Source organism: Sapajus apella, unplaced genomic scaffold (genome assembly GCF_009761245.1).
Source record: "Sapajus apella isolate SASKATOON/1434 unplaced genomic scaffold, GSC_monkey_1.0 scaffold94, whole genome shotgun sequence".
Taxonomy (NCBI): domain Eukaryota; kingdom Metazoa; phylum Chordata; class Mammalia; order Primates; family Cebidae; genus Sapajus; species Sapajus apella.
Window position 1 is genome coordinate 3549026 of NW_022437034.1, and position 16764 is coordinate 3565789.

The 16764-nt window shown below is 53.6% G+C and overlaps 1 protein-coding gene across 3 annotated transcripts in view; it reads right to left on the reverse strand.

Annotated features, from left to right (window-relative positions):
- Positions 1-3511: 3511 nt before the first annotated feature.
- The window catches only part of DNAJB12 (DnaJ heat shock protein family (Hsp40) member B12), a 21117-nt gene continuing 7864 nt past the window's right edge, over positions 3512-16764 (reverse strand). The window contains exons 2-9 of one of the 3 annotated variants that reach the window (XM_032256304.1): positions 16158-16338; positions 14543-14688; positions 11852-12037; positions 11656-11735; positions 8767-8876; positions 7137-7309; positions 6451-6548; positions 3512-5290 (exon numbers count right to left, since the gene is read on the reverse strand). In XM_032256304.1, coding sequence (XP_032112195.1) covers positions 5261-5290; positions 6451-6548; positions 7137-7309; positions 8767-8876; positions 11656-11735; positions 11852-12037; positions 14543-14688; positions 16158-16338 — 1004 coding nt within the window. In that variant the 3' untranslated portion in view covers positions 3512-5260. Of the gene's footprint in view, positions 5291-6396; positions 6549-7136; positions 7310-8766; positions 8877-11655; positions 11736-11851; positions 12038-14542; positions 14689-16157; positions 16339-16764 lie in introns of all 3 variants that reach the window. The other 2 variants (XM_032256306.1, XM_032256305.1) reach the window with 2 other exon arrangements.

Sequence of the window (16764 nt, forward strand, 5' to 3'; positions counted from 1 at the left end):
CAGTGGAGGCGCTGCCTCCCCCAGGAAAAATCTAGCCAGTCTGAGAGCAGCCCTGCCCTCCCTCCCTAGGGGCTTTGTTTAGACCAACTCGGCAGGAGGGTGGGGAAGGTGGACAAGATGTGGCAGGTCCTCCCCTCCTCCTCCTCAAGCAAAGCCCAATTCCTGGGCTCTGGGCAGACTGGCCATGCAGTCCTAGAGAGCACCTGCCCTCCTGCCCCCTCGTCCTGCCTGAGCCGTGTACCTTTATTTCATGCCCAAGTGGTTGTGAAAGTGACAGGAGTTCCGGGCCCTGTCCTGGGGAAACATCTCCTTATACGGGTCTGGGGTGGGAGTGACAGTCCTGTCTGCCCTGTTACCCCCTCCCCTGCATGGCCTTCTCTCAGCTTATAGAGTTAGTTGCAGCCTCCCTGAGGGCAGTCAGGCCACCAAGAAAGGCTCAGAAACACTTGCTGGGTGAATTACTGAGTGGACAGGTGCAGCCAATAGCGGAGAAGCTCGGGGTCTCTCATTCATTCCTGGGAAAGTTCTCTGCCCAAGGCCACTGGGTGGGCCTGGTATGATGACAGGTATAGACTGGGGGCCTCGCCCGGGCATTGCTCCTGAATGCCCTCATTTCTGCACTCTCCAGCCTCAGGGCCTCTGCTCACACTGGGGCACCTGTTCCACCCCCACCCCAGTGCTGCCTGCACCCACCTCCTTCACCAATGCTAGTTCCTCTATCAAGAGTCCCTGGATAGAGCCCTCACACCTGCCCCACTCCCGGGGTTTCTACTCAAGGGCAGTCCACATCTCTGTCACCTTAGAGCTTTCACTGCCTGGAATGGGACTTGACACCATCAGTACTCAGCTAATCTTTGTCGACTAAGAACAAACAAGAAACACCCGAATGGCACTCACCATGTACCAGGTACTGTCCTAAGTGCTTTATATGTGGCAACCTGTTTACGCCTCACAACCACCCTATGAGGGAGGTGTTTCTATCACTCCCATTTTGCAGATGAAGACACTGAAGCAGAGGGCGGTCAAATGACACAGGAGAGCAAAAACTGACTCCCTTCACCATTCCAGGTTCTTTGGCTGTGCTAGGAATTAAATGGACAGATAAAGTGGTTAACAGGAGAAAAATAATATTTAATTATGTATGTAGGCATGGGACCCCATGAAGTATGAGGCTCCAAGAAGGATCACATCTTGAGCTACAGAAAAGGAACTGGGGTCCAGGATAACCTTTGTACCTTTATAGAAAGGGGCTGGGAGCTTCCGGTGGGTAGTGGCAACACAAGTTTGGGAGGGTGTGGGGAGGAACTATATGGTGAGCAAAGGTTGTCTTGTTCTGCAGATAAAAAGTCTCTCAGGTCATAAAAGTTGTCTGAGCAGCCCCAAGAATAATAGGTAATTGTCAATGAGTTAATCTTCCCTGGTAGATAAGATGCCCCAGACAGGGTTCAGGACAACTTAGGCAGATGAGGGAACTTCAGAGAAAGCCCTTCCTATGGCTGGGGGTGGTGGCTCACGTCTGTAATCCCAGCACTTCAGGAGGCCGAGGCAGGTGGATCACCTGGGCCCAGGAGTTCGAGACCAGCTGACCAACATAGAGAAACCCCATCTCTACTAAAAATACAAAAATAAATAAATAAATAAATTAGCTGGGCGTGGTGGCGTATCCCTGTAATCCCAGCTACTTGGGAGGCTGAGGCAGGAGAATCACTTGATCCTGGGAGGCAGAGGTTGCAGTGAGCTGAGATCACACCATTGCATTCCAGCCTGGGCAATAAAAGCAAAACTCCGTCTCAAAAAAAATAAATAAATAAAATGAAAAGCCCTTCCTGCCTTCCTGCACTTGTTGTTGCTCAGGTGCCCCGGTTTGAAGTATGATGCACACCAAAATGGCAGATTTTGGGGTGGCGTTTCCTGAACTCCTTCAGCAACACCTAAGGTCACCCAGTCAGTAAATGGCAAATATCCAGCCCCGGCCCCTGATGCTGCATCCTAGGGATGACATTTCCTGGTGCAGCCAGGTGGATGTCTGTCACTGCCAGGAAAGATGCCTACTCGAATGGGCAGCAGCTCCCTAGGCCAAGCCCATCAGATGAAGTGCCACTACTCTCAGTGTGACATCCCTGTCCACCCTCCTGGACTCGGGTCTTCTGCCCACTCTACCTGACACCAGTGGGTTTGATTTCTCTGAGTGCAGCAAATTTGGGCTCAGCAACTGTTTGCAGAATGACCACTTTACTACAGGGACCCCAGACACATACACGGTTTCTTCAAGCCCCTGGGTGTCCCTTTCCTCCCCCAAGCCTGTTTCCTGCTCTGGGAAATGGGCTGACTTACTCATGTCACATGGCGTGATGTCTGGTAGGGACTCTGGGTTGCTTCTGAATCATGTCAACGGTCTATTTACCTGATTCTTGGCACTGCTATGTGCCTGCTCCAGACACCAGGTGACTTTGTCTGGGCAACTTGGGGCGGGGATGAGGTTACAGGCAGGTCGGGTGTGTGCTCCTTGTCCCTGGAGCAGTTTTCTTTTCTGGACCTGGGAGCAGCGGGGGACAAGGTGATAAGCTGGCAGAGCTTGGGAGCTGGGACAGAGTAGTGGCGCATTCTACCACCTGACAGCGGGTGGGGGACACTTGTTAAAGTCTTTTTGCTGCAGTCAGAGCGTGCGTCCCACCTCTTCTGGCTTGTGGCCCAGCAGCACAGGGAGGGTAGGGGGATGAGGTGGGTGAATGGAAGGCACCCACAATGCCTCTGCCAGCCGCAGCTAACAAGTGGCAGCTTGCACACTAGGGCAGGCTGTGGTGACCCCGGGCAGGGCAGCCAATGAGCTCCCGGGGCGCGGTGGCACCACCGGGAAGCCTGCCTGTCTTTGGCTGGTGCAGCCACGGGAGGGGCCTGGGTCGGCCAGTCAGGGCTGCCGGGCCCTGTCTCTGGGAGGCCCGGGCAGATCTGCCGCTCCATTCACAGGAGCCCAACCTGACTCCAGCCGCCACATTTTTAATTTTCCAACCTCCTGGAGAGGAGGGCGGGCTGCAGGGGCGGTGTGGGGAGGACTCTGTAGCCAGAGATGGAAACAAACTTGAGACACTTTCCCAAGGCTCTGGCTCCCAAGTGGGTTTGAGCTCCAGGTTGGGGCCGGGAGATTCCAAATGCCCTGTGGGCACAAGGCAGGCCTAAGAGCGTAGGGGTATGTGGGAGGGGAGAAAGCAGAGGGTGACAGTCGTGGCCAGATGCCCACCCAGGACTGGCACTGGGAACCCCAGGGACCCAGCCTGCTCAGGTCCTGCATCCCCCCAGCCACCTGAGCACCCTCTGCCTGGACAGAGTTAGTTCTGGAACAGCAGGTGACTTAAGTGGCTGTCATTTGGGGCTGGGGGTCAGGGGAAAGTCAGGCTCCTCATCAAGGATTTCCTTGTGGCACGAGCTGGACAGTGTCAGTAGCAGCAGGGGCTTGTGCCCCCACCCCCGCTCCCTTATGCCTCCCTGCTCAATGCAGACCCACCACGGCCAGTCACATAATAAACATATATTTATAGATGTACAATTTCAGAATTCTAATTCAAGAAATACAGCTTCCGGGGGATCCTTTAGGATCTATGTTCTTATTGCACATGGCTCAGCCCGTCTAGGGACATTACCAAGACCAGACGGTCGGGGCGTTGGGGACAGAGCACCGGGGCCACCGTGGGTGGGCACTCTGGCCACATCAGTTCTTATCATCTCTCTCTGGGCTGAGGTGGCCGCTTCATTGCAGGATGGGACTTGTTTAAAAACCAGATTTGACATTTCCTTACCAAACTTCCTTTCCCAGCAAGAATCCTATTTGTTGGGGGACTTTTAAAAAAAGAGCCAAGAGAAACTCTGGGAGGGAGGTTATCACCTCCTGGCTGGCAGCTTGGGGAAGTAAGGCTTTGGAGGGCAGCGGGCTTGACACCCCCACTGCCACAGGAAAACACGGTCATTCCAGAAGGCCCAGTAGAAACTGTGGGAATCAATCAAACTTCCCTCCTTCCCCTGGCAGCAAGTGCTGTTTTCAGCAAAATCCTCATTTGAAGGTGAGGGGAAGAAAACTGTCCTGGTTCAGGTGTATCCTTTGTCCAAGGTGCAAGAGGAGGCCTGGTGGTCACATCCACAGTGGGTGAAGACAGAGGTGCCCACGGGCACTGACTGTTCTTCAGGAGTCGAAGAGACTGCCCTGGGGTCCTGATGCCACCGGCTGACTCGGAGGAAGAGCCTTCTGAAGTCCTTGGTGCATGACTTAGGAAAAACCAGTGGCAATGATGGAGTTGTGCCCTATGGCACCTATAAGGCAAAGCCCACTGAGGGACTTAGGGGCGGGGAAGTGGTTCGGTAGAACCTGGCCCCTCTGCAGGCCTTCCCTTCTGTGGGCAGGGGGCTGGAGGGCTCCTGGGCACCAGGACAAAGAGCCCACCAGAGTTTAGGAAGAGGTGTGTGACTGCCCGATTGAGTCACAGGGCCTCTACTGTGACTCAATACTGACCTGGCCCCTCCCTCCATGGCCTGCTCCTCTCCAGCTTAATCAAAATCCTGAGGCCTTTTTGGGTTCACACTATCATAATTACTGCTGCCATCAAAACCAGGCTGGGGTTTTGGGGGGCTGTGAAAAGCTCTGACGCGACTCTCCTTATGCTGCCAGCTATAGCTAACGTCTGGCAAGATCACCACCAGGGTGCCTTCCCCAAACAGGCCTCATTTCTAAAACATGAAAGAAATCGGCTAAACAGCTTAACCAAATCCCTGCAGTTTAAAAAGTAGACTATATATATATATCTTCATATATGTCTATTTACATATAAATAGATATATATATACATATACATATACACGCATCTATAAATTACATTCTATGGAGAGTTCTCTTTCTTCCTCCTCTCTATCCTTGGCCAGTACCTCTGGCTTCTCCTGAGAGGTGGCTGGTGGTGGCTCCTGGGAGAGAGGAAAGGCAGCTGGGCACCCCTCCCCCAGCCCTTCCCACTGATATCTGCTGCAAGTTTTACATTCTACTTTCGTTGCCATGGTTTCCGTATCCTAGGAGAGGGCCGCTGCAGAGCCTCCGCCAGCCCTGGGAGGGAGGGAAGCAGCCCTGTGGCAGGTTTTCTGTCTGTCCTAAGAGCTTTCTGCATTTACTGGGTGAGAGAGAGGGCAGCTGTGTAGCATTCAGCCTCCAATTCCATTTTAATTTTGTTTCTTTGTATGTCTTTCCTTAAATATACAGTCCATCACCTTGGCTCAGTGCATGTCACCAAAAATTCTCCAGGGATTTCATAGTCTGGGGAGGAGAGTGGCAACAGTTAGCTTGGCAGTCACACGACACCAGCTCCTCCAGCTTAAGCCACACAAGTAGCTCCCCTCGCCACTGCGCAGGGGCACCGTGCTGCCCGCTCGACCCCCACCCAACCCACCTGCTGTCTGCACTCCTGCAGAGGCACAGAGGCACAAATGGCCTCCAGGCAGAGTTGGCCTCCGATCTAGGCCGGGAGGACATAGGCAAAGGAGCGGGTGGGCAGGGCACCCATATGGAGAAGAACCTTTACTGCTTCTGCCCACACTCCTCTGGGCTTGGCCCAAATGGCCTCCTGTGGCAAATGCTGGGAACAGGGCCCAGCACCCCTACTCACAGGGAGGCGGGAGCCTGCTACCAGCAACTCTCATTTCTCCTCCACCCCTCCTGTGCTGAGCGGCTGCATCTGACCCTGAACTCGTGACCTTCTGTTCCCTTCCTCAGACCACAGGCGAGATGCCTGGGCAGGGCCGGATGCCTGCGGCTTCCAGGCTGCCAGGTGTGGCGGCATTTGAGAGAGTAACTCAGATCCCACCAGAGGGGGTGGTCAGGGCCCGTGGCCCCTCCTGCCACCAAGACTGCCAGCTCCCACCCACCTCGTGGCTGCCTGTTCATCTGGCTCCATTTCCTCCTGGCTGGAGGGATGGAGGAAGAGGAGGGCTCTTGGCCCACCTGTTCCCGCATGGTTCTTCCTAGTATCAGGCAGGCAGTGTGTGTATGGGGCTCTCTTGGGCCCCACAATATGTGGTGGCCTAAATACCAGGGCACAGACAGTAGTCTGCTGTGCTGGAGAAAGGGCTGGGTGACTGATGGCTGGACTGGACCGAGAGGCCCTGGGTGGCCCTCAGCAACAGCTTTGGGTTCCCACTCTGCCTGGCTCTGGGGTACCCCACACCCCTGGAGCCAGGGAGCAGAGTGGAGGAGTGGGGTGGAGAGCATTGCTAGAGGGCGGAAACCGATCTTGGTTTCCCAGCAGGCCCCAGGAGTCTGCCACAGTCACCAGGCTTCCTCCCTTTCTCCCCCTCCCTCCTCTGCCTCATGACCAGGGCCAAAGCTGCCAGGAGTTGCAGGGTGGAGGCAGCCCTGGCTCATACTTGGACCTCGGTGGCGTGGCTGGCCCGGGACTATCCATGCAGGGAGGCCTGCACCTCTGACAGTCGGCTGCAGCTGGGGGTGCCCATCTTCTGTGCTTTGTGGTACATATCCGTGTCACCAAAGTAGCGAGCCCGGTACAGCAAGCCTTCCTCTGCAAAGCAATAGGACAGGATTAGCACACACCCAGTGCCTCCCTAAGCCTGCGAGGAAGCCTGCGAAGGCTGTGGAGGTGGAGGAAGGCTGGTACATGCCCAGCGCTTGGGCAGGGCTGGCCTCCCATTCGGGAGACCCTGGAGGAGCAGAGACTATAGTCCTTACGTGGGAGAGGGTGACAGAGGCACCTTTCTCTAGAATGCAGTGAGGCCACCCAACGTGAGACCCTGTCATCCTGGTCAGGCCTCCCCAGGGTCCCACAGACAGATCCAGGAGCACAGTCAGGGGTGGCCAGGGATCCATCTGCTCCTGTCTCTCTCTACACACTCACCTCTGGCAGCCAACATGAAGGGCTGATGGCAGTGATTTACGGGAACCTGAGGCAACCACCACGTGGCCCCTGGCTCCCAGCCCCGGGGAAACACAGGAGTGAAGACCAGCTTTTGGCTGGGAGGTGGCTGGTGCAGGGCGGTGCTGGGGGCCAGGCCCTCAGAGCTGGAGGTGAGCAGGGCTCTCTTCTTCCCCTGCTTTCCATCTTTGCTCCCGGTCATCTCCCAGATACAGCCCCGCCCTCCCCCACACTCACTCTGCTGCTTCTCCTTCCAGCAGTTGTTCCGGAGGTTGGCGATATAATCATCTTCCACATTCCGCTCCACTGTTTTGAGGCTGGAGCCTGTGTACTCCTCAGAGAAAGTGTCTCCCACATAGTAGACGACACTCAGGTGGTCAGTGACTCGCCTGTGGATGTGGCCCACGGACCTGGCCAGAAATATACCAGGTTCAAAGTGGGTGCAGGTCCCCATGCCCAGAGCACTCTAGGGGTGATGGGCCCCATGACACGAGGTGCCGCACAGGCCACAGGAGTAGTTGGTTCTCTCCCAAACCAGAGAGGGACTTGCACACTCCCTGAAAGGAGGGTCTGAGGAAAGGGCAGCATCTCCACCCTCCACACACGTGGCCCAGATTGAGGGGTGCTCTGCCCTTACACTCCCTGCTTACCACACTGTTGACTTGGGGCCTTTAAGGAGAGGACCTGGGAGGGAGTCTGGGCTCTACCTCAGTGCCTCCATTTCTCCATTCATCCCCTAAGCCAATTGTTGCTAAGGGCTTGCCTGCCTATCTAGGAGTTCCCAGTGTAGAATTAAGAGGCTTAGGAACAAAACGACAGGAAGGGCTCCAAGGAGCTGTATCTTCCCAGCTCCAGTTGCAGGCTCTGCCAGCTGTGGGAAGAGCCTCGACACCCAGACAGGATCAGTGATCTGGGGACAACAGCCCCTGCCCTAGCCCTCTGCTCCTCGAATTTCTCTAGCTGTAAGGAAAAGGGCTGGCATCTGGCCACAGAGAGCCTGAGCTGGCAGGCAGGGTCCTGTGGACCGAGTCTGCCCCCTGCTGACTGAGAAGGGTCCTGCCAGCTCCCAGCCAGAGGCGGCTGCCTGTGGGGAGGAGGGCTCCACCCACTGAAGCTGAGCACTCACTGTGTAGCTGATCCTGGGCCAAGTGTTGGACATCAATGAGGGGAACTGACACCCTAACGGGTCACGAAACATCCTCAAGTTCACTCCTGGCAGTCGAGACCATGCATTCATTGAACAAATATTGTTGAGCATTTCTAATGGGCCAGACATTTTATATGCATTACTCATTAATTTCCACAGCAGGTGGATGTTATAATTCTCATTTTATAAATGAGGAAACCAAGGTTATGTAACTTGTTTAGGGTCACACAGTTTCTTAGTGGAGAAGCTGGGATTCTAAGCTGCACTTGTTCTGTCTGACTCTAGTGTCCTGTTCTTTCCATAGCCTCAGGGAGCCCAATCAGAACCGAGGAACAGAGGTTCTTTGTCAGGGTTGGCAGGGGAGATGGGCAGGAAGGAGTCACAAAGCCGCTGAAATCATATGCAAAATTCTGTGTGTACAGTATGTGTATATACATATGTGTGTGTGTGCAGGCATGTGTATCTTGTGTGTTTGTGTGCACGTGCACATGTGCATTGTTCTATGGAAAAGGTCCGTAGCTCTTGCTGCATTCTCTTAGGGTACCATAATCCTAGAAAGCTTAAGAGTCCTAGTTCAATAGAGAAAGTATATTGTCTTGATTTGAAGCCAGGTTTCTGCATTATGATCGCATACTGGCTGGATCAGGACAGCAAGGAAGGCCCCTGATGGGGTTGAGAATCCAAAGCCCCTGGTTTGCCCAGCCTCGCCCCTGTACTCACGGTCTTGGGCTCAGACTGTAGGGTGGACTGGAGACCATGAGCTGGCTGAGAGCTGACACAAGGATCAGGATGAGGATGGGCATCAGCTGCACAAACACCCCTAGCCCGCCCTAGAGGGAAGAGCCAACATCACTCCGCTGGATCTGGGTGGGGTGTGGCGTCAGTCATAATCACCACCAGCTTCCCTAGAACAGTGAGCCTGTGGAGGCATGACACCACTCTGCCATTCCCTCCACGAATTCCCTCATCCCCAAATACAGATGCTTCTTCACCTGCCAGCTTTCCCAGATAAAAATAAAGCAGCAACTGGTGTAAAATACAGGAGGAAGTGAGGTGTCTGCATTTACTTTGAGAGAATGCAAAAAAAAAAAAAATCAGGAAAAGTTGCTTCCTCCAGGAGAATGGCAGGCTGGGCTGGAAGGAGACATGTGGTATATACACCTTTTTCAAATTTGAACCACACAAATATATTACCAATTTAAACATATGGCAAGTGCACTGTCTCATGCCTGTAATCCCAACACTTTGGGAGACCAACGTGAGAGGACCACGTGAGGCCAGGAGTTCAAGTCCAGTCCGGCCAACATAGAACCCCAACTTTACAAAAAATAATAATGAAAATAAAATAAAAATTACCAATTAAAGTTAGAAATAGCACTGTGTTAGGTTGCAGAAAAAGCAAACAAACATATAACAATTAGAAATAAAAATTAACAAATTCATTCACTGTTAAAAACTCTTCTGTTATTTTTTATTTATTTATTTTATTTGAGACAGAGTCTTGCTCTGTCGCCAGGTGCCAGGCTGGAGTGCAATGGCGTGATCTCAGCTCGCTGCAACTTCTGCCTCCTGGGTTCAAGAAATTATTCTGCCTCAGCCTCCTGAGAAGCTGGGACTACAGGCATGTGCCACTACACCCAGCTACTTTTTGTATTTTAGTAGAGACGAGGTTTCACTATGTTGGCCAGGATGGTGACAATCTCTTGACCTTGTGATCTGCTTGCCTCAGCCTTCCAAAGTGCTGGGATTACAGGCATGAGCCACCACGCCTGGCCAAAAACTCTTCTGTTGTTAAATACAAAATAAAAAAAAAATTTGACCCGGGCAATGGCTCATGCCTATAATCCCATCACTGTGGGAGGCTGTGGCAGAAGGACCACTTGAGCCCAAGAGTTTGAGACCAGCCAGGGCTCAAACAAAAAAGTAAGGCCCTATCTCCAGAAAAAATTAGCTGGGTGTGGTGGCACAGGCCTGTGGTCCCAGCTACTTGGGAGTCTGAGGTCGGAGCTTTGCCTGGGAGGGGAGGCTCTTGCACTCCAGCCAGTGTGACAGAGTGAGACCCTGCTTTAAAAAAACAAAACAAAACAAACAAAAAAAAACAAACAACACCAGGCACAGTGGCTTATGCCTGTAATCCCAGCATTTGCAAGCCCGAGGTGGACAGATCATAAGGTCAGGAGTTCAAGACCAGCCTGGCCAACATGGTGAAACCCCATCTCTACTAAAAATACAATAATTAGCTGGGCGTGATGGTGCATGCTTGTAGTCCCAGCTGCTCAGGAGGCTGAGGCAGGAGAATCGCTTGAACCAGGGAGGCAGAGGTTGCAGTGGGCCAAGACTGTGCCACTGCACTCTGGCCGGGGTGACAGAGCAAGACTCTGTCAGGGAAAAAAAAAATTGAATAAACATTGTCAGAGCAAAAGGAAACCCCTCCTGCCTGCCAGAATTTAAAATGCTCTGCAATTGTCCACAATATTTTAATTTTAGCTAGCTAGCTGTTCTTTGATCTGTGGCATATAAAACGTGTTTGAAGAACTGTCTAGTTATAATTTTTATAAATATCTTTTTTTTTTGAGATGGCATCTCACTCTGTCGCCCAGGCTGGAGTGCAGTGGCACAATCTTGGCTCACTGCAACCTCTGCCTCCTGGGTCCAAGTGATTCTCATGCCTCAGCTTTCCGAGTAGCTGGGATTACAGGCAGGTGCCACCATGCCTGACTACTTCTTGTATTTTTAGTAGAGATGGGGTTTCACCATGTTGGCCAGGCTGGTCTCAAACTCCTGACCTCAGGTGATCCACCCACCTCGGCCTCCCAAATTTTTGTAAATATCTTTTAAAAGCATCTTTTGGCCTTTTAGCGAGATGAGTCAGCACCTATGCTGTCATCCATTAAAATTCTCTCACTGGCCATCGCTCAAGCCTGTAATCCCAGCACTTTGGGAGGCCGAGGCAGGTGGATCACCTGAAGTCAGGGGTTCGAGACCAGCCTGGCCAATATGGCGAAACCCCGTGTTGACTAAAAATACAAAATTAGCTGGGCGTGGTGGCACACATGTGTAATCCCAGCTACTTGGGAGGCTGAGGCAAGAGAATAGCTTGAACCCAGGAGGCAGAGGTTGCAGTGAGCCAAGATCACACCACTGCACTCCAGCCTGGGCGACGGAGTGGGACATCTCAAAAACAAAAAAAATTCTCTCACAAAGTTGAGAGAAAACAGTTGAGACCCAAGAAAAAAATTAAAAATAAAATAAAATTCTCTCACGAAGTGTAACTTTCCATTGCTTAGAAGATGTCACTTTGGCTGTACCAGAGAGCAGGCTGCATGGAAGCCTCACACCCAAAACTGGCTGCAGGCATTCCACTCCCCAGCCAGGCCAGCAAAACTGTGCTCCTGCAGGTAATGTGGAGCACGGCGCCCTCGTGTGGCACCCCCCCAGGTGTCACTCAGCAGAATGGCAAGTGAGGCCCAGAGGGCTCCTTGGCTGAGAGTTGTGGCAGCTCTGCGGGTCCCAGAATGGACAGTGTGGAAGGAAACACTGCTCCAGATTCCTTCCCTGGGGTGGATTTGGTGCCTTCCCCAAGCTATCCCCGATGGCTTTCTCACTCACATCGCCCTGGTTCTCCCTGCGGTCCTGCCTTTGCTGGTAGGTATAGCGCATGCGGCCGTTGCTGTAGACGTGGACATTACCTGGGGGTCAGAGGGGCTGAGTCAGGAGCCGGGGCTGTTGGGAAAGGCAGAGGCTGGCATGCCATCCCCACCGTCACCCCAGGGATACCTGGCTGTGGGGAGGGTGGGGAACTTACTAGAAGGGAAGCCGCCGCCAAAGAACATGTTGAAGAGGTCTTCTGGGGAGATGTCAGCCTCAAAGCCGCGGTGGAAGTCCCCGTGCCCGTGGCCGTGCCGGGCTCCCTGGCTCTTGTCATCACCGAACTGGTCATACTGCTTCCTCTTCTCCGGGTTGCTGAGTACCGCATATGCTGTGCCGATGGCTGGAGAGGAGGGGGCAGGTCAGGCCTGAGGATGCTGGGTGTGGGTGGAGGCTCCTATGGCAGGTGAGTACTCACTTTTTTCAGGTACTCAAGCAGTACTTTAGGGAGCAGAAGTCCTTGGGGCTGGCAGGAAGCTTGGCCAGTGTGGGGAGGGGCACTCAGAAAGCTCCCTCCGTGGATCTGGGCAGCCTTGCTGGGTGGAGGGTAACACAGGCTCCTTGCTCTCCTCAAGGCATTGGTCCATGTGCCAGGCCCCCTAGGGGCATTGCCTCATTTACTTCTTTCTCTGTTTCTTAATTTTATTTTTTGAGGCAGGGCCTCACTCTGTCACCTAAGCTGAGTACAGTGGAGCAATCGCGGCTCACTGCAGTCTCAACTTCCTTTGCTCAAGTGACCCTCCCACCTCAGCCTCCTGAGTAGCTGGGAATAAAGGCGTGCACCACCACACCCAGCTAATTTTTGTTATTTTTTTGTAGAGACAAGGTCTTGCCATGCTGCCCAGGCTGGTCTCGAACTCCTGGGGCTCAAGGGATCCTCCCACCTCCGCCTCCCAAAGTGCTGGGATTACAGACATAGGCCACCACATCCAGTCAACTCATTTACCTTTAAGAGCCACCCTATCTCCATTTCACCAATGAGAAAACAGGCTCAGAAGAGAAGTCACTGCCTATGCTCACACAGCTTTGACGTTATAGAGCTGGGAGTCAAACAAAGGCCAGCTGTCTCTTGCTTCAAGTTCTCTCTCTGACTTTATAAAAACCACCAAAACCTCTTTCCTCATTCCTCTCTTGAGGTGTCCAGTGGGATGGGTGTCCCTTTCTGAAGGTTCTGTACAACTGAATCATAGTCTGACATGCAGGCCAGACAGACACACAACATCCTTATTGAACTGGAAGGCAGCAGCAACTGTGGGGAAGGGCCAAATCCTGGGGCTCTACGGAGACTCCTCCACTCTGGTGATGTGGCTGAGGTGAGGCCCTACTCCCTGAGGTCCAGGCCCCAGCTGCTGTTTCCTACCTGGTCCTGAAGCCTCCCACCAGAGCTCCTTGGCTGGGAAGCCTGTGCCCTGAAGGACCCCTAGCTCTAACCTCCTCAGTCTCTTACTCCCTCTCCTTAAGCTGCCTCTGTCTCTGAGGAGTGGGTCCAAGCCACATCTGATTCACATCTCAAAATCCCTGGGAATAAGGAGGACGGAATCCTCTCCTTCACCTATTCTGACCATGCCTCAAGGCCAGAGTTGACCTCTCGGTACAGTCGGAGCAGGCTGCAGGCAGAGGTTGGGGCTGAAGAAATATTCACCAGGGCTACCTTGCTGTACCCCCACTTTCACTCTCCTACTCCTCGGGGGCCCCTGGGACACAGCACACTAAGTCTCAGCGTCTGCTCTGCCACAGGATCTCCAGCTGGCTATGGTCGTGGGCGCAGCACAGCACGTACCCCACCCAGGCTGGGGGGACTAGTCACCATGCTATTTCCTAAGGAGATGGATGAAGCCGGAATGAGAGAAGGAAGGATATGGTGGGAATGAGAGAAGACAGTGATATTTGGGGCAATGAGAAATTACAGTGCACAGAGTCAGTACACATTTGTGCCTGATAGGTTAAATGAAAATGTAATGAATAGGCCAGGCATGGTGGCTCACGCCTGTAATCCCAGCACTTTGGGAGGCTGAGGTGGGAGGAGCATTTGAGGTCAGGAGTTCAAGACCAGCCTGATCAGCATGGTGAAACCTGTCTCTACAAAAAATACAAAAAAAGTAGCCAGATGTGGTGCACGCCTGTAGTCTCAGCTACTTGGGAGGCTGAGGCAGGATAATTGCTAGAACCCAGGGGGCAGAGGTTGGAGTGAGCTGAGATCCCACCACTATACTCCAGCCTGGGCAACAGAGCAAGACTCTGACTCAAAAAAAAAAAAAAAAAAAGTAATGAATAAAGGGCAGCTTATGATTTCAGCCAGAAATTAAGCACCCACCCCAGAGCCAGTGGGCCCTGCGGCCAGTGACTGCCACATCCCCACTGCAGGCCCCAGGTGTACGGGTATGGCAGGGGAGCTGGCTGTGGCTGCTGGTACTGAGGTGGCCACCAGGCCTGAGGGCCCTGACCTGAGGCTACCCTGCCCCTCAGCAGGGAAACAGTTACCTGTGTAAAGTGGGCAGCTATGAGACTCCAAGACAGGGTGGAGTGCACACAGTAAGTCACTCAATCACTGAGAATCCTTGGAGAAGCTGCTAGAACTTTCTCGCCTTAACTCCACTCCTGTAACCCCAGGAACTGCAGAGGGAGTGAGAGCAGGAATGGCGCTATTTGAGCTCTGACAAACTCTACATAGCTATAGGTGGCTACTAGAATCTTTATCCCAGGAAGCAGCTCCCAAGCCTAGGCAAGTTGTGCCTGAGGCCACTTCCTCCTGCCCCCCACTTCCTGGGAAACTTGTCATGGCCCCTTACTCCCTGCCAAGGACAGGAGATAAACACACCAAAATGCCAGGACACTGGGGCCGGCTTACCTTTGAAAGCTTCAGTGGCGCCAGGTGCATGGTTCTTGTCTGGGTGGAATTTAAGGGCCAGTTTGCGGTAGGCCTTCTTCAGGTCCTCATCCGAGGCCCCTCTGCTCACTCCTAGGATCTCATAGTAATCTTTACATTGCTTGACCCTGGGGAGGGAGGAGAGCGTGGTAGGGGGGGTGCTCCACATGGGTCCGTGTGAGGTGAGTGAGGAATAGGCCATGGGGGGCACACAGCTCTGAGCAGGCTGCAGGGACCAACGAGGCAAGACTGACAGCTCCTTGGGTCAGCTGTGTGACCTCAGGGACACAGAAGCCACAGTGGGTGTCAAATGTGATGCAGAGCTGGGAAGGCCCACAGGAAACAGCAGGAGCACTGTTTGGATTCCTGGATTTAGGAGGGGCAGCTGCTGGGTTTGCCAGGCCAGTATCTACCTCCCCTTGTTTTGCTAACAGCTTCCCCATGGGAGGGGCTCAGGAGAACTGTTGGTGTCTATCACCCAGGGCAGTGTCCCAAGATCAGCCAACCGACTCTCCTGGCTATGAGTCTTTTTTTTTTTTTTTTTTTTTTAAGTTTTTAAAATTTTAGATATTTAAAGATAGAAACAGGGTCTTCTAATTGCCCAATCTGGTCTCTAACTCCTGGGTTCAAGGGATCCTCCTGCCTCAGCCCCCCAGAGTGCTAGGATGACAGGCATGAGCTACCTTGCCTGCCCTAATCTAAGTCTTGAGTGGGTAACATGAAAGCCAGAAATGGCAGGTGACTGTTCACCCCAAGTACAGGACCTAAAGAGACCCTGGTTCTCTTTCACCAATTCTTCCTCTCTGTGCCCCTGGAGACCCCCCAGTTTTTGGGTGTTTCTAGGCCTTCCCAATCCCTCATGCATCAGTTTCTTTTGCCTACAATAGACCTGGCCAGGTCAGAGAAGTGCAGATCTGGCCTATACTATTATAGCAAACAGCAGCCATGCTCCGTCTCACACAAGCAGCCCCTATCCTGAAGCTTGCCAGGAGCTGTGGGCATGACCCTGGGGGATGTCCAAGATCAGCTGCTGGGAGGCCTGGGGAGAAATGGGAGCTGGGAACGTCTAAGCCTGAGAAGCCTTGGCTGGGTGGTCTCTGTCCTGGTAGTGAGCTGCTCCACGTGGGGCCTGCCCATAGCCTAGGGGTGATAACTCTGCCTCTGGTTTCCATTTTACCCCACATAGGCTCTGATCTAGGTCTTTGTTGGGGGCTGGGGTGTGGATTGGGGTAGAATCTGGAGGGGGAGACCAGGTTCCATCTCTGTTGACAAACACAGCAGTGTCAAGAGGCCTGGGGCCTGCCTGGCCAGTGGCAGAAGAAGCTGGCAGTGTCAACTTTTCCAGCCTCTGCTGTGGGTCATCTTGGTGGGAAGGACAGTGGAGCCCCGGTTCCCACACTGTATTCCTGGGCCTTGATGGAAATAAGGAGAGGCCCTGTTGAGCCTGGGCACTTGGACCTTCTCCATCCTCCAAGATCCTCCCACGGCCTGCTGCAGCCCAAAGGCAGATGGGAGGTGGAGGACGTGCTGCGGGAAGCCTCTAGATGTCCCCAGTCCCCCAGGCTACGGCCCCTGCCCACCTGGCCCAGCTGTCTACCTTTTCACAGCTGCAACTTGTTCTGCAGTGTAGCCTTTGGTGCTCTCTCCTCCTCCAGCTTCACCGTTGGCCGAGGGGGCATCGGTCCCACCTGCTTTCCTGTGGGTGGCACGGGTTGCATCTGTGGGTTGGGGTTGGTCACCGGCAGTCTGTGGTTTCTGGCTGAGGGACTCAATCAGGGCTGTGCAAGGCAAGGAAACCATTCAGGGCTCCTGCTCCAGCAGGCTGCATGCCTCGATGAGTGGCCCTGCTTCCTACCCGCTTCCCCTCCCAGCAAAGCCACCAGCTCCTGCCCTGATTGGGCCTGTGGGTGCTGGGGGGATAGCCATCTGCTCTCTTGAAAGCCACAGTCCTTAAGAGTAGGCAGGGCCAGGCGCGGTGACTCACGCCTGTAATCCAAGCACTTTGGAGGCCAAGGTGGGCAGATCACCTGAGGTCGGGATTTCAAGACCAGCCTGACCAACATGGTGAAACCCCATCTTAAAAAAAAAAAAAAGATTGCTTTTGGCCGGCGAGGTGGCTCACACCTGTAATCCTAGCACTTTGGGAAGCTAAGGTGGGTGGGTGGATCACCTGAGGTCAGGAGTTCAAGACCAGCCTGGCCATT